The sequence below is a fragment of the Protobothrops mucrosquamatus genome, unplaced genomic scaffold (assembly GCF_001527695.2).
Source record: "Protobothrops mucrosquamatus isolate PMUCROS unplaced genomic scaffold, P.Mucros_1.0 scaffold_178, whole genome shotgun sequence".
NCBI classification, from domain to species: Eukaryota; Metazoa; Chordata; class Lepidosauria; order Squamata; family Viperidae; genus Protobothrops; species Protobothrops mucrosquamatus.
In genome coordinates, this window is record NW_015386254.1 from 62,469 (window position 1) to 86,832 (window position 24,364).

Sequence of the window (24,364 nt, forward strand, 5' to 3'; positions counted from 1 at the left end):
AATAGGCTCTCTTCCCTACAATACAATTTTGGGGTCCGAGTGAAAGGCATCACTCAAATCAAACTCGTATTTCTCAATCTTGGCCGCTGGGGAATTCTGGGAGTTGAAGTCTACCTATCCTAAAGTGGCCAAGGTGATCTAAATTATCACACTTGCTATTTGCACTGGAAAGAAAGTTCCACTGGTCCAAATAGGAGCTTTCTTTCTAATGTTAACAGACCATATGGAGTAAGGGATACCATCCGTCGTCCCAACAATCCCAGCTTCAGTACTCCCTCCCATGTTAGCTTTAAAAACAACATTCACATAATTGCTAATTGCATGGGAGGCTTGCCTTTAATTTTTATCTTTTTCCAGCAAACAACTAGTACTCCTTACAGACCTTAATTCACACAGCAATTTAAGTGACAAAAGTACACATTACCTGCTCTAGCAAGGACCTGGTTGGCCTGATCACTTGCGAGCTGTGTGACTCGAGCTCTCAAAGCATCTATCGTCTCTTGCATCGCCTTTATCCTAACTCGCAGATTGTTGTTCTCCGTCTGCAGCATGGCGTTTTCATGAAACATGTCATTAATACTTTCCACACCTTCCTCATCAATAATCTTTTTACCCTTTAAAAAAAGAAAACAGTGTCTTTGCCGAGGGCTAATCTTAACAAGATCTCTTCTGAAAAATAGGAAAACTGTCAATGTAACATCTTATCTAGTTCTGAACCCTGAATTGTAGTTCGTTTGGAATGAAATTATATTAAAATGTTTCACTTATGCTTCAAATATGCTCAAGTACTCCTCCATGATAAAGACCTCACTTAACAATGGTAATTGGGACCAGAATTTCCATCGCTAAGCTATGCAGTCCTAAAGCACAACATCGTATGACTGCGCTGCTTAGCAATGGCAATTTTGGCAGTCCCATTTCCATCCTTAAGTGAGAAATGTGGGCCGTTAAAATGAGGACCTCACTTGAAATTTCCTGCCAACCTCTGACTAGCAAAGTCAATGAAGAAGCCAGCAGGAAATTGCATGTCCCAGGTGGCTCACAAACAGGCCAGCAGGCAAGAGAGGCAGCAGGGTGTTGTGGCAAGTGGATGCAGGCAGCAGTGGTGGGATTCAGCCAGTTCGCACCACTTTAGCACAACCGGTAGTTAGTTTTTTGTTGCCCGGGCCCAGAATGGACTTCCGGAAGCGGCATCCACACAGAGAACTGGTTGTTCACATATTTGAATCCCATCACTGAGATGCAGGCTTAGAAGATACTGCTGTGCTAGGGTAGCTGGGTGGGGGAAAGGGTGTTGTGGCATGAATATTTGAGATTTTGTACTCTGTAGCAGGGCTGCTTGAGAAAAAGTGGTAGCAAGTTTCAACCTTCCCTGCTGTCTTCCTTATTGACTTTGCTTGTGGGAAGGTCGCAAATGGAGATCATATTACTGTTGGTCACTGCAGATGTTGTAAGAGTGGGCTGGCTTCCAAGCTCTTGTATTGCATTCAAGTGACTCTGGGGATGTTGCAACAGTCAGAACCGGTCATAACTACCAATTATCCAGTGCCATCACAATGACAAACCGTCATTGAAAAAATGGCTATTAACTGAAGAAAAAGTGGTCATTAACCCTATAATATAGTATTATGAGAATCATCATGCAAGTTCAAAGCTTTCTCAATTAAGCACTTGACTGTAATGGACCAATTAAGGTTATTCAATATCCCCAAAATATCAAATCTCAATCGATGAGTGCATTTATTGAGGGTTCTTGTAATCTTATAGATGCTACTGTTCTAAACAGAAAAGAACATGTATAGTTCAGGATTAAAATGTGGAGTCCTTGGTGTTCTTTGAACTTGGTTGCTTGTTTGCAAAGTCTGCAATCAACCAACCAACAGATGATACTATATTTGACTGGGTATATTCAAAAATTAAATTACAACTGAGTGTCTTAATCTTGAAAGCGCTGTCACTACAGCCTAGTGTTTTTCAGCCTTGGCAACTTTAAGATGTGTGGCTTCAATTTATAGAGCTGCAAGCAAATGGTCTCTAAACCAGTCTTAAAGTCTTAAAGTTGCCAAGTTTGAAGACCCCTGTTCTAAACAAAGAAGCTGCTAAACATGGACTATCTGTACTTTTATTTCTGCTAGCTGTGAACTGTAAGCTTTCTTTCCTTCATTGCACTTGGGCCTTTCAACAGGTAGAAACATGCAAGAATTAGACTTTATGAAGAAGATGGCCTTGGATTCAAAGGTAAAAGGTGCAATGGAATGCACTGGGTAAACATGTAGTACCTGTCTGCCAGTCCTAAGGCAACTCAATCTGCCACTCAAGGCAGAGGGAGGGGGACAAGTCGGGAGTTTCAAAGTGTAATTATTCACATCACATTACAGCAAAGACAATCATAATAAATTTGCTTTTGAAAAAAAGAACAGATCCCAATAAATTTTACCGTTTTATATTCCATGAGTTCCAACTGCAATCGAGTTATCTCACTTCGCAGAGCATTGATCTGCTGACTAGCCCTATCCTGATTAACCATCACCTTATTCTTGATATTTCTTGCTCGGTTTGCATACTTTAGGGTGTTCAGCGTTTCCATAAAGTCTCTGTCTGAAGGGCTTACACAAGCTATCATGATTGTTTGGCTAGAAGTAAAAAAGAACTGCTATTCATTATTTGGAAACAACTATTAAAATAATCAGAAACATATTGCTGGCCAAGCATTAATAAATGAAAGCTTAATTACACACCTCGATAGAAGAGACCAAATATTGACAGAAATCTGTGTCATTTTGTAACTAGGCTATCATACAAAGTGATATAATTACAATTACATATTCTCAGATGTGATGGAAAATCAGGAATTACACATTCACAATTTCTCTGCAACTGGCCAATTAAATTTAGGTTTCATATATAAACAAAATAATTTGCTCAACAAATGTAAAAAATATTTGAGTGCCAAAAGCCATTTTGGCCAAAAAGTGTAGAATTTCTGGAGAATTCCCCTCTCCAGATTTTTTTTTATTTGTTGGCATTTTAAATAGCATATTGAAATGACAGAATAATCAACAAAGATGCATGTGCAGAGATACTCATAAAACACAATTATCAACTAGATAGCCTCACAGCTAGAACCTTCAATACTACATTCACTCAAGTATTTCAAAGGTTTTTTTTCAAGAACCTTAGAACACAGAACATAGAATAATAGAATTGGAAGGGGTTTTGGAGGTCTTTTAGTCCAACCCCCTGCTCAATCAGGAGTCCCTGTACCATTCCGGACAATAGCAGTCCATCTCTTCTTTAAGACTTCCACTGATAGTGCACCACAACTCCAGGAGATAAGCCTTTCCCCTGTCTAATTGTTCTCACTGTCAGGAAATTTCTCCTTAATCTAAGTTGCATCTCTCTTCAATGTTTTTCCATCCATTTTTCCGTGTCCTTACCTCTGGTGCTTTAGAGCAGCAGTCTCCAATCTTTTTTGCTCCATGGACCGACAAGGGGAGGGGATGGTTTCACGTGTGCAATCTAATCCCACATATGCAAATAAAGTTTCACGTGCCTTCCCACTCCTTGCGTGGCCTGGTTCCCAATGGGCCATTGACCGGTACTGGTGCACAGACCAGGGGTTGGAGACCTCTTCTTTAGAGAATAGGTCAGTGATGGCGAACCTTTTAGAGACCGAGTGCCCAAACTGCAACCCAAAACCCACTTATGCATCGTCGAGTGCCGGGTGGGCATGGCCCATTGGGTGGGTGTGGCTGCGGTGGTAACAGCAGACTGGGTGGGACTAAAAAGTTCAATCAATCAATTCCAACTTTGCAACATGGACCGGGACGCCTTGCGCACAGTCACTCAGGCTCTCGTCACCTCCCGCCTGGACTACTGCAATGCTCTCTACATGGGGCTCCCCTTGAGGAGCATCCGGAGGCTCCAGCTAGTCCAGAATGCGGCCGCGCGGGCGGTGTTGGGAGGGACTCGTCGCTCCCATATAACACCGCTTTTGCGTGAGCTGCACTGGCTGCCNAACTTGTCTGCTTAGTTTGATCTAGCAATATCTAAGCTACAGCAGCCTAAACAGCTAACTAAACACTGTGCATCAGAATGTGTTGTAAATCCTATCAGCAAAAGATTTTTGAATTAGAGCTGTATCCTATGATCTAAATGACCTATTTTTTTTCTATTTTGAGCCCCAAAATGAGCATAATCAAAAAGCTTGGATCATACACCAAACTGAGTAGAGAATAATGGCTGAAAGACAAATAAAAGGCCAAGGGTGTTCACAGAGATTCTGTGAAAGTCAATATAGAATGGCTTTTGAACAGTGATGAACTTTGGTTAAGCATATTTCATATTTAGTCGCATTTCTTAATTTGAGAGAATTAAAAGTTACTTTTTTCATAGCAATAGCACTTAAGACTTATATACCACTTCATAGTGCTTTCACAACCCTCTCTAAGCAGTTTACAGAGTCCAGCATCTTACCCCCAACAACCTGGGTCTTCATTTTACCAACCTCAGAAGGATGGAAGGCTGAATCAAGCTTGAGCTGGTGAGGATCAAACTCCTGGCAGTGAGCAGAGTTAGCATGCAATACTGCATTCTAATCACTGCACCACCATGCCTCATAACTGATAACTGATAACCATAACTGATGATTATCCAGAAATTCTTAGAATAAATGGTTAATCTGTTCAGTAGCTTTACAATACATGTGTGCATGGGCTTGTAGAGAAAATGCAGCCTCATATACACCTCAGCTATTTCATCTGGTATTATTATGAAACCTGAGGCAGGACAAGAGCAATGGGGGGAAGCTTGTTAAAGAGAGGTGTAAATGTTCTATGTTCTATTTTCATAAGAGCACCAGAAACTGCACCTTTTTGTAACACTGTGAAATAATGTTCCCGTAGCTAGGAACTAGTTCGTGAACAGAAATTCATAAAATGATCATCATCGATAAAAGATTTTTGAATTTTATGAAATTTGAACAGCAATATATTGACACACATAAGCAATTAACAATAAATGAATAGGCTCTCTTCCCTACAATACAATTTTGGGGTCCGAGTGAAAGGCATCACTCAAATCAAACTCGTATTTCTCAATCTTGGCCGCTGGGGAATTCTGGGAGTTGAAGTCTACCTATCTTAAAGTGGCCAAGGTGATCTAGATTATCACACTTGCTATTTGCACTGGAAAGAAAGTTCCACTGGTCCAAATAGGAGCTTTCTTTCTAATGTTAACAGACCATATGGAGTAAGGGATACCATCCGTCATCCCAACAATCCCAGCTTCAGTACTCCCTCCCATGTTAGCTTTAAAAACAACATTCACATAATTGCTAATTGCATGGGAGGCTTGCCTTTAATTTTTATCTTTTTCCAGCAAACAACTAGTACTCCTTACAGACCTTAATTCACACAGCAATTTAAGTGACAAAAGTACACATTACCTGCTCTAGCAAGGACCTGGTTGGCCTGATCACTTGCGAGCTGTGTGATTCGAGCTCTCAAAGCATCTATCGTCTCTTGCATCGCCTTTATCCTAACTCGCAGATTGTTGTTCTCCGTCTGCAGCATGGCGTTTTCATGAAACATGTCATTAATACTTTCCACACCTTCCTCATCAATAATCTTTTTACCCTTTAAAAAAAGAAAAGAAAACAGTGTCTTTGCCGAGGGCTAATCTTAACAAGATCTGAAAAATAGGAAAACTGTCAATGTAACATCTCATCTAGTTCTGAACCCTGAATTGTAGTTCGTTTGGAATGAAATTATATTAAAATGTTTCACTTATGCTTCAAATATGCTCAAGTACTCCTCCATGATAAAGACCTCACTTAACAATGGTAATTGGGACCAGAATTTCCATCGCTAAGCTATGCAGTCCTAAAGCACAACATCGTATGACTGCGCTGCTTAGCAATGGCAATTTTGGCAGTCCCATTTCCATCCTTAAGTGAGAAATGTGGGCCGTTAAAATGAGGACCTCACTTGAAATTTCCTGCCAACCTCTGACTAGCAAAGTCAATGAAGAAGGCAGCAGGAAATTGCATGTCCCAGGTGGCTCACAAACAGGCCAGCAGGCAAGAGAGGCAGCAGGGTGCTGTGGCAAGTGGATGCAGGCAGCAGTGGTGGGATTCAGCCAGTTCGCACCACTTTGGCAGAACCAGTAGTTAATTTTTTGTTGCCTGGGCCCAGAATGGACTTCCGGAAGCGGCATCCACACAGAGAACTGGTTGTTCACATATTTGAATCCCATCACTGAGATGCAGGCTTAGAAGATACTGCTGTGCTAGGGTAGCTGGGTGGGGGAAAGGGTGTTGTGGCATGAATATTTGAGATTTTGTACTCTGTAGCAGGGCTGCTTGAGAAAAAGTGGTAGCAAGTTTCAACCTTCCCTGCTGTCTTCCTTATTGACTTTGCTTGTGGGAAGGTCGCAAATGGAGATCATATTACTGTTGGTCACTGCAGACGTTGTAAGAGTGGGCTGGCTTCCAAGCTCTTGTATTGCATTCAAGTGACTTTGGGGATGCTGCAACAGCCAGAACCGGTCGTAACTACCAATTATCCAGTGCCATCACAATGACAAACCGTCATTGAAAAAATGGCTATTAACTGAAGAAAAAGTGGTCATTAACCCTATAATATAGTATTATGAGAATCATCATGCAAGTTCAAAGCTTTCTCAATTAAGCACTTGACTGTAATGGACCAATCCAGGTTATTCAATATCCCCAAAATATCAAATCTCAATCGATGAGTGCATTTATTGAGGGTTCTTGTAATCTTATAGATGCTACTGTTCTAAACAGAAAAGAACATGTATAGTTCAGGATTAAAATGTGGAGTCCTTGGTGTTCTTTGAACTTGGTTGCTTGTTTGCAAAGTCTGCAATCAACCAACCAACAGATGATACTATATTTGACTGGGTATATTCCAAAATTAAATTACAACTGAGTGTCTTAATCTTGAAAGCGCTGTCACTACAGCCTAGTGTTTTTCAGCCTTGGCAACTTTAAGATGTGTGGCTTCAATTTATAGAGCTGCAAGCAAATGGTCTCTAAACCAGGGGTCTTCAAACTTGGCAACTTTAAGACTTGTGGACTTCAATTCCCAGAATTCCTCAGCCAGCCAGAGGCTGGCTGAGGAATTCTGGGAATTGAAGTCCACAAGTCTTAAAGTTGCCAAGTTTGAAGGCCCCTGCTCTAAACAAAGAAGCTGCTAAACATGGACTATCTGTACTTTTATTTCTACTAGCTGTGAACTGTAAGCTTTCTTTCCTTCATTGCACTTGGGCTTTTCAACAGGTAGAAACATGCAAGAATTAGACTTTATGAAGAAGATGGCCTTGGATTCAAAGGTAAAAGGTGCAATGGAATGCACTGGGTAAACATGTAGTACCTGTCTGCCAGTCCTAAGGCAACTCAATCTGCCACTCAAGGCAGAGGGAGGGGGACAAGTCGAGCATTTCAAAGTGTAATTATTCACATCACATTACAGCAAAGACAATCATAATAAACTTGCTTTTGGAAAAAAAGAACAGATCCCAATAAATTTTACCGTTTTATATTCCATGAGTTCCAACTGCAATCGAGTTATCTCACTTCGCAGAGCATTGATCTGCTGACTAGCCCTATCCTGATTAACCATCACCTTATTCTTGATATTTCTTGCTCGGTTTGCGTACTTTAGGGTGTTCAGCGTTTCCATAAAGTCTCTGTCTGAAGGGCTTACACAAGCTATCATGATTGTTTGGCTAGAAGTAAAAAAGAACTGCTATTCATTATTTGGAAACAACTATTAAAATAATCAGAAACATATTGCTGGCCAAGCATTAATAAATGAAAGCTTAATTACAACACCTCGATAGAAGAGACCAAATATTGACAGAAATCTGTGTCATTTTGTAAGTAGGCTATCATACAAAGTGATATAATCACAATTACATATTCTCAGATGTGATGGAAAATCAGGAATTACACATTCACAATTTTTCTGCAACTGGCCCATTAAATTTAGGTTTCATAAAAAAACAAAATAATTTGCTCAACAAATGTAAAAAATATTTGAGTGCCAAAAGCCATTTTGGCCGAAAAGTGTAGAATTTTTGGAGAATTCCCCTCTCCAGATTTTTTTTATTTGTTGGCATTTTAAATAGCATATTGAAATGACAGAATAATCAACAAAGATGCATGTGCAGAGATACTCATAAAACACAATTATCAACTAGATAGCCTCACAGCTAGAACCTTCAATACTACATTCACTCAAGTATTTCAAAGGTGTTTTTTTCAAGAACCTTAGAACACAGAACATAGAATAATAGAATTGGAAGGGGTCTTGGAGGTATTTTAGTCCAACCCCCTGCTCAATCAGGAGTCCCTGTACCATTCCAGACAATAGCAGTCTATCTCTTCTTTAAGACTTCCACTGATAGTGCACCACAACTCCAGGAGATAAGCCTTTCCCCTGTCTAATTGTTCTCACTGTCAGGAAATTTCTCCTTAATCTAAGTTGTATCTCTCTTCAATGTTTTTCCATCCATTTTTCCTTGTCCTTACCTCTGGTGCTTTAGAGCAGCAGTCTCCAATCTTTTTCGATCCATGGACCAATAAGGGGAGGGGATGGTTTCACGTGTGCAATCTAATCCCACATATGCAAATAAAGTTTCACGTGCCTTCCCACTCCTTGCGTGGCCTGGTTCCCAATGGGCCATGGACCGGTACTGGTGCACAGACCAGGGGTTGGAGACCTCTTCTTTAGAGAATAGGTCAGTGATGGCGAACCTTTTAGAGACCGAGTGCCCAAACTGCAACCCAAAACCCACTTATGCATCGTCGAGTGCCGGGTGGGCATGGCCCATTGGGTGGGTGTGGCTGCGGTGGTAACAGCAGACTGGGTGGGACTAAAAAGTTCAATCAATCAATTCCAACTTTGCAACATCTCTTTTTTCCCCGTGAGAAGTTGAAATTGATTGATTGAACCTTTTTTGTGTGTGTACACGGCAGCGGAGGCCTAAAGCGAAAAGGTTTTATAAAACCCAGCTAAAGGCCTAGGACTGGGGCGACGGTGCGGCACGGGTGTCTCTCCCGAGACTCACGGCGGAAACCGTGGGAACGGTATCCAAGCGGTGGTAACCTTATCCAGTTGGGGGAGAAGAGACTCAGTCGGTGAGTTCATGACCTTCTGTCAATAGTACAGGGGGGTCAGAAAGACAAACCATCTGATCTGATCTATGATCAAGGGAGTTACCAAGTAGTATGTCAAATTGGACCAGACCCCTTATCACACTTGTTCCTCTTCTCTGCACTCTTTGTAGGGTCTTAACATCCTTTTGGTATCATGGTAATCAGAACTGCAACATTCCAAGTGTGGTCTCACCAGTGCAGCATAAAGCGATACTATCACTTCACATGATCTTGAAACTATTGATGAAACCTTGGACTGCATTAGCTTTTTTCATAGCAGCAGCACACTGCTGGTTCATACCTAATTAGTGATTCACTAGGGAGCCTAGATATCTCTGACTGTTGGTACTGTTGAACCAGATACCACATATTCTATACCTGTACATTTAGTTTTTCCTGTCTATGTGTAAGGCCTTATGTTTCTCACCACTGAATCACATTTTATTGGATGTGGCCCAGTGTTCAGGTCTGTCAAGATCCTTCTGAATCTTAAGTGTAACTTCTAAACTATTGGCTGTTCCTTGCAACTTGGTGCCAGCTGCAAATTTGATATGTTCTCCTTCTATCCCCTCATCTAACTCATTTATGAAGATGTTGAAGAGTACTGGGCCCAAGGCAGAACCTTCAAGTACCCCACTGCACATTTTCCTCTATGCAGATGTAATTCCACTGAGGACTGATTGCTGTTGAGCAGCAGAGGAAAGATTATCATCCTAAAAATCAAATAACCAAATGTGAGATGATTTTGCACATAATAACCCATAATTATTAAGTTATGTTAACTTAAATGCAGAGTACTAATTACTGAAAATTCACATCGATAATTATACGTAAAAATTGACATCTTATGTCTTTAATCACAATATTACTCAAGCTTTTTATTTTTAATTTTTATTATATTTCCTCTAGCTATTAGAATACTAAAAAATATAATTGAGGAATGGACCGAAGGATTTTTTTCTCCATGGGCTGTAAAAAAAAAAAGTGGGATGGCTGAACCCTGAAAACAGTAATAGAAAACAAGTTGTTGTAAGAGACTGAGACCGACAAATCTAAGTATCTTTCTGGTTCTACTTTAGTTTACAAATGTAATGGAATTAAACATTAGGTATCTGTGCATTATCTACTTTTATCCATCTTAAATAAATGGATTAGCTTGCCTTTAGAAGTTGTGCTCCATCACTGGAGGCTTTCAAAAAGAGACTGGACAACCATTTGTCTGAATTAGAATAGGTATAGGGCAGTGATGGCGAACCTTTTAGAGTCCGAGTGCCCAAACTGCAACGCAAAACACCGGGTGGGTGTGGCCCATTGGCTGGGTGTGGCCCATTGGCTGGGTGTGGCTTCGGTGGTAACGGCAGACTGGGTGGGACTAAAAAGTTCAATCAATCAATTTCAACTTTGCAAGATCTTTTTTTTCCCGCGAGAAGTTGAAATTGACTGATTGAATGGAGGCCTAAAGCGAAAAGGTTTTATAAAACCCAGCTGAAGGCCTAGGACTGGGCGACGGTGCGCATGCCCACAGAGAGGGCTCTGAGTGCCGCCTCTGGCACCCGTGCCATAGGTTCGCCACCACTGCTATAGGGTCTCCTGCTTGAGCAGGGAGTTCGACTCAAAGACATCCAAGGTCCCTTCCAACTCTATTATTCTATGTTCTATGTTCATTGGGAGATGTAATTTTTTTTAAAGAAAGTAATTTATTTGCATTCTATAAAAGTCAGTTTTATTTCTGCTTATTCCTAAAAATATTTAAACAGTCATAAAAAAGAATTCTGCCATTTAACACTCTGCACTTCTGTAAAGTAGAAGAAATATTTAAATGCAGATATACAACATCTATCCATTCGTGCTTATTAGTCACAACAACAGCAAGTCAATCAAAGTTTTTGATCCTTCCTTTCAAACAAGATTTATTTGATTAAATACTTGCTCATACCTATTCCCTCCAAGAGAATCTTGTAGGAGTCGTGTTAATTTTGAATCTCTGTATGGTACATGAGTCACCTTCTTACTCTTGTCTCCCAGTGCACTGATTACATTGCCCAATGCCAGCTGAAAATATAAAAATCTCATGGGTTAAAAAAAAAACCCTTCACAAACATAGGTAAGCATAAATTAAATCAAAACATCACTGCCAAAAATCAAGTAGCTCAAGAGCTGTGTAGCACAAGCTGCAAGAAAAATATCTCTTTCCATACACAACAGCTCTGCAAATTCCAGGGCAGTCTGATTTTTTCATGGGCAGGAAGCTTTCTGTGAGTTGAATACCTTAGTTTCAGCTGATACTGCATTCTGTTTACAGACCTTTAAAGGAGAAAGGCAGCATGACAAATTGACAAGATGCTTCAATTAAATGCTTCAGTTTTTTGGGAGTAGGAAATACCAATAGCACTTAGACTTATATACCACTTCACAGTGCTTTACAGCCCTAAGCGGTTTACAGAGTCAGCATAATGCCCCCAACAATCTGGGTCCTCATTTTACCGACCTCGGATGAAAGGCTGAGTCAATCTTGAGCCGGTCAGAATCGAACTGCTGGCAGTGAGCAGTGAGTTAGCCTGCAGTACTGCATTTTAACCATGGCTCTTAAATAAATGCCTATTATCCTCCAAAGCCACTTTAAGGCGGATCTGGGCTGTTTGCAATTATTTACATGCAGAGCCACCTAGGCAAAGTCCTTGACTTATGACCACAACTGGGGCTGGAGTTTTAGTTGTCACTATGGTTGTAAGTCAAGGCACCCACATGACTCAATTTTATGAACTTTTTTCAGTAGATCTTAAGTGAGTCACCACAGTCGTTAAGCAAGCACCACCCAGTGTAAATGCAAACACATTGTTCCAAAATCGATAAAAAAGTCACAAATTGCAGACTTGTAAACATGAGCTGGTTGCCAAGAGCACGAAATACGAGTCACATGATCTCGTGTGTAGGTGTGTGTTTATCTGTCTCACATTTTACAATGGCCAGAAGTACTTTTATCTACCATAAAGGCTCATTCAAGGCTTGTTGTAAATGCACACAGTTGTTAAGAGACTATTCATAAGCCAAGGACTACCTGTATAACAGTTTTGTTCGTTTACACCTTATTTCTGGAAGAGGCTGGGGTTTTTTCCAGCTACTGTCTTGTAAAAGGGAAAGTGGCAATTAATTTTTCCTTTTTTTCTCTTTTTGTATGGAAGAGGAAGACACTAAAGTTTTTTTCTTCTTCTATAGCATCTTCCCACTTCTAAAGCAATGTTCAGCATCCTATTCCAGATCGCTGTCTGCAGACTGTTTAGAATCAGACTCTTCCACTCCTTCACTGCAACTATGATTAGAATTGTTAAGAAAGGTTCGTGGTTATAAAAACTGTGAGTGTACTTTTCAACAATTTTTTTTCACTACACCAGAGGAATAATAGCTTGTCTTCTTCACAATTTCTCCTTCACAGAATTTTTTTTTTAATGATTAGAAAAGACATATGATGCTAGCAATCCAGCTTGTGTTTGTTGAGTATGGAGTTAAGTGTAAGGAGATTTCTGGAGCCGTTTTTGATATGGGGCACTAAGGAATAATAATTATTTCCCTCCCTTGTTCTACTTAGAGAGTGAGCAATAACTCATGGCGTTCCTTGCCACTTCTGACCACTCAAGTCTGCAGAAGACATAATGATCACAGTTAGCTTCAAACTGGTTTGTCAGGGAATAAGAGCTATGCAGAAGTGCCCCTAAATCACAAGAAGTCATGTAAATAAAACTTCAATTGCAGACTGTTTTCTTGAACAAAAAAGTTTCTTTGAACCCTGGCCAATTTCAAGCATGCAACCAAAAAAAAACTTCTTAAGAATAAATTTATGCCAGCATCTTTGCTCTCGTGCGGGACAACTCATAAAATCAAAAACAGAATGTGGCTATGAAATACATATAGCAATTATATGAAGAGTGCTAAGCAGATTTGCAATTTCACTGATTTTTTACAGTCTACTTCAAAACTAAAAGATGTAATAGGGATATAAGAATCAGTTGTGTGCAGTGGTCAAGTTACTGGCTCAGAAATCAGGAGATTGTGAGTTCTAGACCTGCTCATCCTCTATTTTACAGATTTCTGTATCACCTTTAAGTAAGTGTGATTACTGACAAGGTGGGATAGGAATCTAAACTTACAAGTCCACAATTGATAGATATGCCTTCTTTGGCTCGCTCTCCAGTTGCCCCTGTACGTTTTAATCGTTCTGATCCTGCCAGATCCACAAAATGAAACTTGGCGGTAAGAGTTTCAAACTCATTTAGCTCAGAGGATTCCATTATTATTCTGTTGTCGTTGTCCTACAATAAGCAACAGAAACAAAAACATTTATACCGTGGAAAGAATTATATCCAATTATAGTAAAACCACACTGCACAAAATACCAACAGAGACCACATAAATAAGCATTATTTTTTTTTTATCACAGATCATTACATTTCTGCATTCAACCTCCTTTGTGATGATCTTCAAGACAAATGAGAGACAAAAAGCAGCTGAAAAACTGCTTTTGGAATACTTCAAATTACCCATACATGAGCTTTGTCAGAGATAAGATCATAGAATCATAGGGCTGAAAGAGACCTTGAAGGTCTTCTAGTCCAACCCCCTGATCAAGGGAGACCTTATACCATTCTGGACAATGGTTGTTCAGTCTAAAACCTCAATGACAGAGCAGCCACAACTCTGGGAGGCAAGCTGTTCCATTAATTAATTATTCTGTTGGGAAATTTCTCCTTAATTCCAGGTTGGATCTCTCTTTAACAAGCTTCCACCCATGACTTCTCGTCCTGCCCTCAGATGCTTTGGAGAACAGGTCAACCAGCTCGTCTCTATGACTATCCCTCAAGTACTGGAAGACAGCTATCGTGAACTAGGCTAGACATACCTAGTTCCCTTAAACATTCATCACATAGCTAAGTCCCCTTCTAGACCCCTTGTTAACTTTGTTTTACTTTATTTATTTTATTTATATTTATTTATATTTCCTAGTCCTAAACTTCCCATCTCCCCCAGAGACTTCCCTTTTTGCTCTTTTCTAGAGTCTCAGCATCCTTTTTGTATTGTGGTGACCAGAACTGGATGCAGTGATTTGCTGCATGTGAACTGCTCTTGATTGGAAGAAAAGAAATAAAATGTTTCATCTTGGTTTTTTTTAAATTATTGTAAGCTTCCTAGACATGGGAAGCTTAATAAATAAATAAATTCCAAGCATGGCCTTGTTGAATATGCTAGAACAGTGGTCCCCAACCTTTTGAGCACCAGGGACCAGTTCTGTGAAGAGAGGTTTTTCTGTGGACCGGAGGGGGCATGGTTTCATGTACTGCCTGCATCTCATGGATGGGGCTTTGCTTGTTTGCACGGACCGGTTGCTGACATGCCGCGGCCCGGTGCCGGTCCATGGACCAGGGGTTGGGGACCTCTGTGCTATAGGATTTATACAGCTGAAAGGTATTCCCAGTATACTAAGTTCATGTACTGACCTCTGAGAGCCAAAGACATTACAAACACCACATAACTCTCCTTTTTATTAAACCTGGACACAAAGATATTCCTAGAATAAAAACTCCACCATTTCCTTAGACACTTACAGCATCAAGTGGCGGACAAACTCTAGTCTGGCATAGGTGGATAGTGAAGATGGCATGTGAACGTGAGCTCTGGACATTCATCTGTGTGCTGGCAGTAGTTCGAGATAAAGCACCCAGCTTCAAGCACTGCATCATCTGTACAAGTGGGCAGGAAAAGAGTGACTGATTAACATTTTTAAAGGTATACACACCCATCAGAACCAATTATGTTTAGCAAAGTCGAATTATTAAAAAAACTTATTATTTTTATATTGATTTTTTCCGATTCCTTAGGAACAATATTTTAATTGCGCATTCTTCCAAACCATTGCTATCCTCCATAATCTGCTGAGCACACCTTAGAAAACCCCTTGAAATGATGCAATAGAAACTGTTGTAACCAAATCACCTCTGCTTCCATCCCGTGCCCAAACTTACAGAAGGTATGTGCCAGCAGAGTGAAAAGTAGTGCAACTTTTCCTAGGTTCTCAGTGGATATCTACAGAACCGTATAATTAACTATTAGGGATATATAAAAGAGGAGTTTTCCCCCCCAGAGGTATCACAGAACATACTGCATTCAGCTAAATCTCTGGAGTGCAAAAATAGACCAGTTTCCAGTGAATAGAAGACTACCTTATGTTGTTATAGTAACTCCAAGTATGCTAACAATGTCCCCTTGTAGTGCCTCTCTCTGTCTCGCTCTCTCTGTTCTCTGTAACTGGGTTTGAATATTTAATGTAACTTCACTAATAGCCTGGGAAACAGGGAACCTGAAAAGAGCTGAAGCAAATAGTTCTCATATGCTCAGAAGATTGTCACAGCAAGCTACCGGTATTACCGTATCTTACTTTGTTCTGCATTTCTCCATAGCAGCAGAAATGACAGAACTTGAGTTGGGTACTTCTGCAAAGTAGGAAAAAGCTAATTAAAGTACCCCAAACAGAAGAGAGTAGATACCTGGAAGCACAATATTACTAAGGCTGCTTTGGGTGCAGGCCAATATAATTAAGTTCTGGACTAGGGTTAAAAGTAATGGAACTCCCTTGTTTGACTTAAGCCAATTATAACTTCTCGCTCTAAAGTTAGTACACATGGATAAAAATAAAAGCAATCTTGTGTGCTGACTTAATTTCCTGGAAGGAAAAGTGAAATATAAATGATTAAATATTATGGTTGTTTTCAAGAAATAATGTTATTTTGTACACAGGCACCTCCGATTCTGCATTCACAGTCCGTGTTGTGACTCCCACTGTATATATTCCTCCTGCTGAATCTTCATGGATTTTGATATTTGACTTTTTGTTCTTTGAATCAAGATCACGTGTTGAATCAAACAGGTCAAGTACTTCTTCATTGTAAAGCTAAATTAATAGGGGAAAATGACGTTATTAAGAGTAAAAAGCTGCTTAACAGAATTTAACTAATAAAATTTATAATTCATAACATGCCTCCTTAGAAGATTACTCTGTAAACTATACATTAGCCTAAGAAATCTGTTGCTTTTTATATTAATTATATAATTATATTTAATTTGAATTAATTCAAAATGGCAGCAAAGCCTTATTATGCAAAAAAAAAAAATCCCCTTTATGTTAAAGAAGACTAAGAAGGATTTAGAGAAAAACTTTGAAATTCAATGACTGGGGTCTTGGTATCAAACTATGCAATCTAAAGTTGAACTCTTCACAATTCATTTCTTTATTTACTTTTTATTTTATGAAAAGAAACAAGATGACAACAAAAAAAAATAAATCCTTCAAACTATAACTTAAATTCCAAAAGAATGTCACTACAGGAAAAGTATATTACTAAGCCCTTGGGGGATGCCTTCAAGTCTGTTGATTTCCAGGATACTGCCTGGAAAAGTCCCTGCAGTTTTTTTGTCAAAATTTTGGAAGTTGCCTGTTTTAAAGGCAGAGAGTGAGTGATTGGCCCAAGGTCACCCAGCTGACTTTGTGCCTAATGCGGGACTAGAACTCAAGGTCTACTGGTTTCTAGCCTGGAGCCTTAACCACTACATCAAACTGCTCTCATGGTAGACACAGAAATATTAATAAGTGTAAAAAGGCAGATGATTTTAATTAAATTAGTCAGCTCCCTCACCTAGATGCATTTTTTCAGATATCAGTCGAAGGTTACTAATTCTGTTCAACATATAGAATTCTTTTCTGTACAAAGTGAGGCAGGAATAATTTCCATTATTATCCCTTGCACTTGGCATATTTATACCCAGTCAAGTATTCTCAAAAGTACAATTTAATGTAGTTTTGTTCTAGCCTTTTAGAGAAGGGAAATATAATTTTTATTTTGGATCTGTTCATTTTTAGCTTCTAAGTTTTAGGTTCACTATTGTAATATACAATCAATCTTTTTACTGCCTGTTTAAAAGTGGTTGCTGCTACTTAGAGGAAGTAATAAAATAAAATAAAACACTAAGAAAAACCAAAATAAAAATCTGCTTTGGTTGGCAGATTTGACGTTATTCATTTATCCACTAAAGAAAGCAATCTAAGGATAAAAAAGGAAAAAGAGATAAAATAAGCTAAAAGTGTAAAAGCAAAGAAAGAAAACACAAAGAAGTAGATTCTGATTTTCCTTACAGCATTTATAAGTACAATTATAAATTTACCTCTTACTCTATAGTTAATAAAGAATTGTATCATCCACGATGTCATATAAAACACTTACTTGCCAATCTGTTTATTTAGTGGTGTGAATCTTTTTATTTAAAAATGTCACTTATTTTTAGTCTTTCTGTTAATTTCACGATGCTGAAAATGAATGGGATTTTATTTTTCTAAAAATATTTTTTATATTTACTAAATATTTTTTATATTATTTTTTTCTATTTTAAATATTTTCAAATCTTATTTCTGGATTCCAGACATTATTCTAATAATAATTATAAACATTTTTAATTATCAACTGCAAATCTATTTCAAAACCCAAAGGGAATGCAATAAAATGTTTTTATTTTGCTTATAGTCTGCCACTTTTTCTAAAAAACACGTAACAAACAATTTAAATTTCAAAACATTTATAAACCAAAATCAAAGAATCAAAAGGCCATTAATCTGTGCATTTACATAGCTTTACATTTCCTTAGTTAGCCAGAAAGCTTCAACCCAATGCTTTCAATTAAGAATATCAGGTAGGTGGTCTTCGACTTACGACCACAATTGAGCCCAAAATTTCTGTTGTTAAGTGAAACATTTGTTAAGTGAGTTTTGCCCCATTTTTTGACCTTTCTTGCCACTGTTGTTAAGCGAATCACTGCAACTGATAAGTTAATAGCCCGTTCGTTAAGTGAATCTGGCTTCCCCATTGACTTTGCTTGTGAGAAGGTTGCAAAAGGTGATCACATGACCCTGAGACACAGCAATGGTCATAAGTATGAACCAGCTGCCAAGCCTCTGAATTTTGATCTCGTGATCATGGGGATGCTACAAAGGTCATAACTGTGAAAAATGATCATAAGTCACATTTTTCAGTGCCGTTGTAACTTTGAACGGTCAATAAACCAACTATTGTAAGTTGAGGACTACCTGTATATGCAACTAATATTCAATTAGGGTGACATGCAATTTTCAATCTTAACTTCTGGAATTGCATTAGTTCTCTATTTTTTTTACAACAGGAAAATGAATGCATGCTATGTGTGGTTGTGTGTGCTGCATGTATACCTATATATACATACAAAATATATATACATACATACACATGTAGGTCTTTGGTTATTCGGGTTTTCTCCCACGTAAAATTGGAAGTGTCTTTGCGACGTTTCGACGAAGTCCCATTCGTCATCTTCAGGCTGGTGTCTTCAGCTTCGTGCTTCTAGGAGCACGAAGCTGAAGACACCAGCCTGAAGATGACGAATGGGACTTCGTCGAAACGTCGCCAAGACACTTCCAATTTTACGCGGGAGAAAACCCGAATAACCAAAGACCTACATACAAACACCCGCGAAAACCTCAGAAAACATACATACACATATATATACACACACATACAGTACACACACACACACACACACACACACACACAATCCAATTGCTACCTTGATAAAAAAAGTGAGAATCCTATCTTAGGCAACTGTAATTTGAACATTCTGCATATCAATTCTGCACCCTATATTTAGAAGTATTTAAAAAGGAAACACCCTTCAAAATTGCTCATGTTCAAGACAAGACAAATCTTGTTCTATTTCTTTGGCATATAAAGAATATTGATCAGTATCACAAAGGTTTTTCTTGACTTTCAATTATGTTTTACTAATCTTCTGTGATTTATTGGAATGGAAAGTTTGGACACTATGTAGTTTGTGTTTACAACAGTATAATTTTAGAATGTTCCATGATGCTGAGGCTCCCAACAGGAACCAAATTTCAATCCCCTTCATATTTTCCCAACTAAAATAAAAGTATTAGTCTAATTTATTTCCTTACCACAGAAGGCAACAGGGAGCTCTTTGATAATGATTACAAACAAATACTTAAATATCTATTCTATTACAAAGACTTACCTCTAAGAACTGAGCATTGACTTTAAAATCCGGAGGTGGAAGCCCTTGTTGAATAGCTGCATGCTTTTTCTCTTCAATGCACTTGTACAGGTGTTTTACAGCTCGCGGGATAATACCCTGTTCCTCTTCCATTATATTGACATCAAATCCTGTGCCCATTGTATAAGTCTTACCAGCTCCTGTCTAAAATTAAAAAGACTAAACATTATAATTATGGAAGCACAACTGAGACCAGAATTTCAATATCAAAAACATAAATGCTATAAAATTGTTTTTTTAAAAAAGTTATTCTGTAAGTAATATAACTGATATATTTTCTACATGGGTGAACTTTGAGAAATCTTTTTTTCAAGATGGCAGAAATACAATCTAAATAGCTATGGAATTCCAAGGAGCAAAAAATGACAAGAGATCAGTTTTTCCCAATTTTGTTTTCCCAGATGATGTTAGATTGTAACTCCATCATTACCAGCATTCAAAATTTAAGGACAACAGAAATAATAAGAAACATACATGAGTATATAAATGATTACAAAAAGCTGGCTAAGTTCTAGTACTATTAGATAAAGCAAAAATCATTCGTTGATAACCACAAAACATCTTTACCTATGACTACCAGGTAACCTTGACTAGGACAAGAACTTCCATTGTTCAGCTGTCATTAAGTGAGTTACCATGGGACCGCACCTGATCTTATGACCTTTTTTGCCATGGTCATCAAGTGAATCTGGTTTCCCTCACTGACTTCACTTGTCGAAAGCTGGCTGGGAGGTCACAAATGATGATCAAATGACCCTGGGATGCTACAACCACCATAAATACATGCTGGTTGTCAAGTGCCCATATCACAGTCACATGACCACATGAATGCTGCAAAGAACCGGTTGTAACTTGCCCAATACTGCACATTGGTGCATTGCTATTTATTTATCCATTTACATTTTCTGTAGATTGTTAATTTCTTATGTTAAAATCTATAATTCTCACCTCTGGCAAAATCTGAATCTGTGTTTGAATGTATCCAAATTTCCCCTTTTTATGCAGAAAATATTTTATGCAGAAAATTACTCAATCTTACCTGACCATAAGCAAATACAGTAGCATTATATCCTTCAAAGCAGCCTTCAATCAATTTTTCTATGCTCTGTAAGTAGATTTCCTCTTGCTGGGATTCGATATCAAACACATAATCAAAAGTAAAGGCCTTATCTTTTCCCAGAAACACCTGAGGTTCACCAGGTGTGACCAATGTGCAGATGTGGCATCCTTCTATCTTCTCTTTGGCTAACTGAGGCCTGATTCTGTTTTTTGAGAGGAAAGATAAAAACAAAAAATGCATCTGCATTAAAACACATTTAAAAAACCCTTTTGTAATAGCTTATTAAAATGTCAAACTTGGCAGGAAACAGATGAATATTCACTGCTTCTTTGTAGCAAGTAAAAGGACGCCTGGGACATTCCCAACTGATAATTTCATTTCACAGGGCAGATGGAAGCAAAACAATGCTATGTTATGCAATGCAAAACACTCTATATATACAAGGGCAATCATTCTGGTCTTTATGTAAATCTTGTTTAAAACCCCAAAAAACATTTATGAAGGAGTCTTAAGATACCTTCTTGTTAAGGAACACTGCAACTCCATTCATTCGCATTAAAATTCCACATGCAATCTTCTGGTACCATGCATGCAGATGGTACAACTCTAAGAGAGTCAATTATTATTTACTATTAGGTGTGCCAAAAAAGCCAATGCAATCCTAGGCTGCATTAACACAGGGACAGAATCAAGATCATGTGAAGTGTTAGTACTGCTTTATAATGCCTTGATAAGACCACACTTGGAATATTGTATCTATTTTTGGTCACCACAACATAAAAAGGATTCTGGAAAGAGTGCAGAGAAGAGCAACAAAGATAATTAGGGGGCTGGAAGTCAAAACATATGAAGAATGGTTGTAGGAATTGGGTATGTCTAGGCTAGCGAAAAGAAGGACTAGGGGAGATATGATAGCAGTGTACCAATACTTGAGCAGCTGCCACCAGAAGGCAAGACAAGATAGATAGATGGATAGAAATTAATCAAGGAGAGAACCAACTAAAACTAAGGAGAAATTTCCTGACAAGGAGAACAATTAACCAGTGGAACAGCTTGCCTTCAGAAGTTGTGGGTGCTCCATCACTGAAAGTTTTTAAGAAGAGACTGGACAGCCATTTGTCCAGAATAGTATAGGGTCTCCTGCTTGTGCAGAGGGTTGGGCTAAAACAGGGGTCCCCAACCCCTGTCTGTGGACCAGTACTGGGCTGCGGAATACCAACAACCGGTCTGCACAAACAAGCAAAGCCCCATCCATGGGATGCAGGCAGCACACAAAACCACGCATCCTTCGGTCCGCAAAAAACCCTCTCTCCACGGAACCGGTCCCTGGTGCCCAAAAGGTTGGGGGCCTCTGGACTAGAAGACCTCCAAGGTCCCTCCCAACTCTGTTATTCTGTTACTATGGCTCTTTTGTGTCTGGTAGAAAATGACCAAAAATACTAGCCTTTTGAGATTTATGAATTATTTATGAATCAGGAATTAGATATTTGAAATGTCACGCAAGTATTTTTATGTTTAATAGTAAAAAAAACTATAAATACATTAGTCTACCCCTAATGTAACTTGAACAAAGCCAACTGATTGAAAGCTACAAACTTCTCAATGGCAAAAAAAAATCTTACACTACCCTACACGACAAACCAAACAATCGTTTTAAGTAATGTATAATCTTATTGCCAATTAATCCCTTTTAGGTGACTCAAGCAAAGCAAAGGTTTGCACTTGTCCCAAACAAACACAAGGAAACTGGAAAAATCATTTATGTCAAGTCTTGATGAACAATTATTTCAAATCATAAAACATACTGACAACCTGCCCATTAAAGAAACAAATTTAAATTATGGAAGCCAATATAAACAGGACTATAATCTTAAACTGCAAGTGATGTCTCTATTCTACATATCTCTTCCATAAAACATGGTCATGGTTTATACTACCAGTAAGTTGGGAGTGTTTTCTTAAAAAACTGTTCTAAGAAAAATCCCATATCCTGTTACATAGCTACATACTTGTCATGTCCACAACAAAGTGGTGCTTCAGGAAGCAGAAGCTGTTTTTATTACACTCCTACCATGCCCAAGGTAAAAATATAAGCTGACATCTGACATCCCTCTTTTACTTAGAATAACATTCTGGCTATGAATAGCTACCTTCACATTTAAGAAAGTTAACCCAGTTGTCACTTAGGTGCTATTTAAAATGTGACAGATTACTTTATTTGCTGTATGAGCATACACTACAAGTTTAAAACTTTCCGTTCTACATGTCATTCATGAAAATGTTTAAATGATCCAAGGGAGAGAAGGAGCTCCTAGCTATCATATAAAAAACACAAAAGCTAAGTTTCGAACTGTTATATCTACCAGTGTTATTTGTCTTGTTGAAATGTTAAATAATATAATAAATAATTGCCAATGGCAGCAACATAATTTTGTGGTGCAAAGCAGGGGTCCCCAACCCCTGGGCTGTGGCCCACTTGCACAACCAGCGGGCGCTCGCGCTCATGCACGAAGCTCAATTTGTGCAAATGGCGGGCAAGCACACCCTCCACTTGTGCAAATGGAGCTGTGCGATCTCACACACCCACCTGCCACTTGCACAGTCCCGTCCCCTCTCCCCCTCCACCAGGCCACCAAGCCGGAAAGGTTGGGGACCGCTGGTGTAGAGGAGACCTCAAACTGTGCTATTAAAAATAGATTTTTGAGGGAGGTGAAACACAATTTTCTAGAAACATTCAACCACGTCCTAGCCCAGTGGTGGCGAACCTATGGCACGGGTGCCAGAGGCGGCACTCGGAGCCCTCTCTGTGGGCACACGTGCCGTTGCCCCAGCCTTGCCTCCCCCCGCAACCCCCTCCTTACCAGCAGCCTCCCTGGAGGAGAGTCGCCCCCGAGCGTGGCCCATGCGGAGCAGCACAGCCAAGAACATGGCAGCCAGGCAGTGTAGACAAGACTCTGCCCTCACACCCCATCACGCACAGTTGATGCTGTGGGGCGCGGGTAGAGGGCATGGCCGCCATGGCGCTTCTGGGCTGCCTGGGTGATCTACGGCGGAGAATGGCCCTGTAGGCAGGTGGGGTGGGGGCGGAGTGGGGATGGGACAAGGGGTGGAACGGAGGAAGGGGCCAGTTTTTGGGCACTCGGTCTCTAAAAGGTTCACCATCACTGTCCTAGCCAATAGGCAGATATGTATGTATGTATGTATGTATGTATTTATGTATGTTTGTGTTTGTTTGTTTAAAATATATGCCACCCATTTCATAATCCAAATGATTCTGGAATATAGAATACAAAACATTAAGAACATTAAAAATAGCAGGGGTTTTTAACCTCAGCAACACAGTGATTTGCTAAGAACTCCAGCAAAAAAAGGTCATAAAATCAGTCACGATTTAACTACATCACTTAGCAATGGAGGATCTGGTCCCAATTATGATTGTAAGTCAAGGACTACCGGTATCTAGCAATCTGCATTGGACCACTGTGGTAGATTATAGTCTGATTTTTAGTGAATAAACTTCCCCCTTCAGTGGATTTATTTGGGCTGATTATATGAGAAAATGATAAATGGTCTAACGCACAGCAAAATCGTTAATTTCAATAATTTAACAGCTAGGCTGTCTATTGTACAAGTATAATTTAAACAAAGGCAAGGAAGGAGTCTAAACAGTTAAAAAAATAAAAACTTATAACCTAATCCTTCTAACTGGCAAATAAGAGAGAGATAAATAATGATGGCAATGTAATTTAATGAAGAGAAAATATGGCTGTGAAATAATTGGATTTGTCTGGCAAGAGTCCACATACTCTGATGGCTTTGGCTTAACAAGATTTATTTTCTCCTCTTTTTTTTTTGGATTTCTAATGGCTTTTCTATCCATTAATTGAATTCATAAGATTCATGTTTATTCTACTGCACTACAATTCGCTGGGTGATTGTACTATTTTTTGAGTTCATTTTCTTGGATCTTCATTACTAGA

At 39.1% G+C, this 24,364-nt stretch overlaps 1 protein-coding gene across 1 annotated transcript in view; it reads right to left on the reverse strand.

The window, feature by feature from the left end:
* KIF21A (kinesin family member 21A) overlaps positions 1 to 24,364 on the reverse strand; it is a 111,947-nt gene that overhangs the window by 52,676 nt on the left and 34,907 nt on the right. Inside the window, exons 2-9 of the mRNA XM_015823446.1 lie at positions 20,364 to 20,586; positions 19,286 to 19,468; positions 15,975 to 16,124; positions 14,782 to 14,916; positions 13,330 to 13,491; positions 11,121 to 11,236; positions 7,557 to 7,752; positions 5,447 to 5,636 (exon numbers count right to left, since the gene is read on the reverse strand). Coding sequence (XP_015678932.1) covers positions 5,447 to 5,636; positions 7,557 to 7,752; positions 11,121 to 11,236; positions 13,330 to 13,491; positions 14,782 to 14,916; positions 15,975 to 16,124; positions 19,286 to 19,468; positions 20,364 to 20,586 — 1,355 coding nt within the window. The remainder of the gene's footprint in view (positions 1 to 5,446; positions 5,637 to 7,556; positions 7,753 to 11,120; positions 11,237 to 13,329; positions 13,492 to 14,781; positions 14,917 to 15,974; positions 16,125 to 19,285; positions 19,469 to 20,363; positions 20,587 to 24,364) is intronic.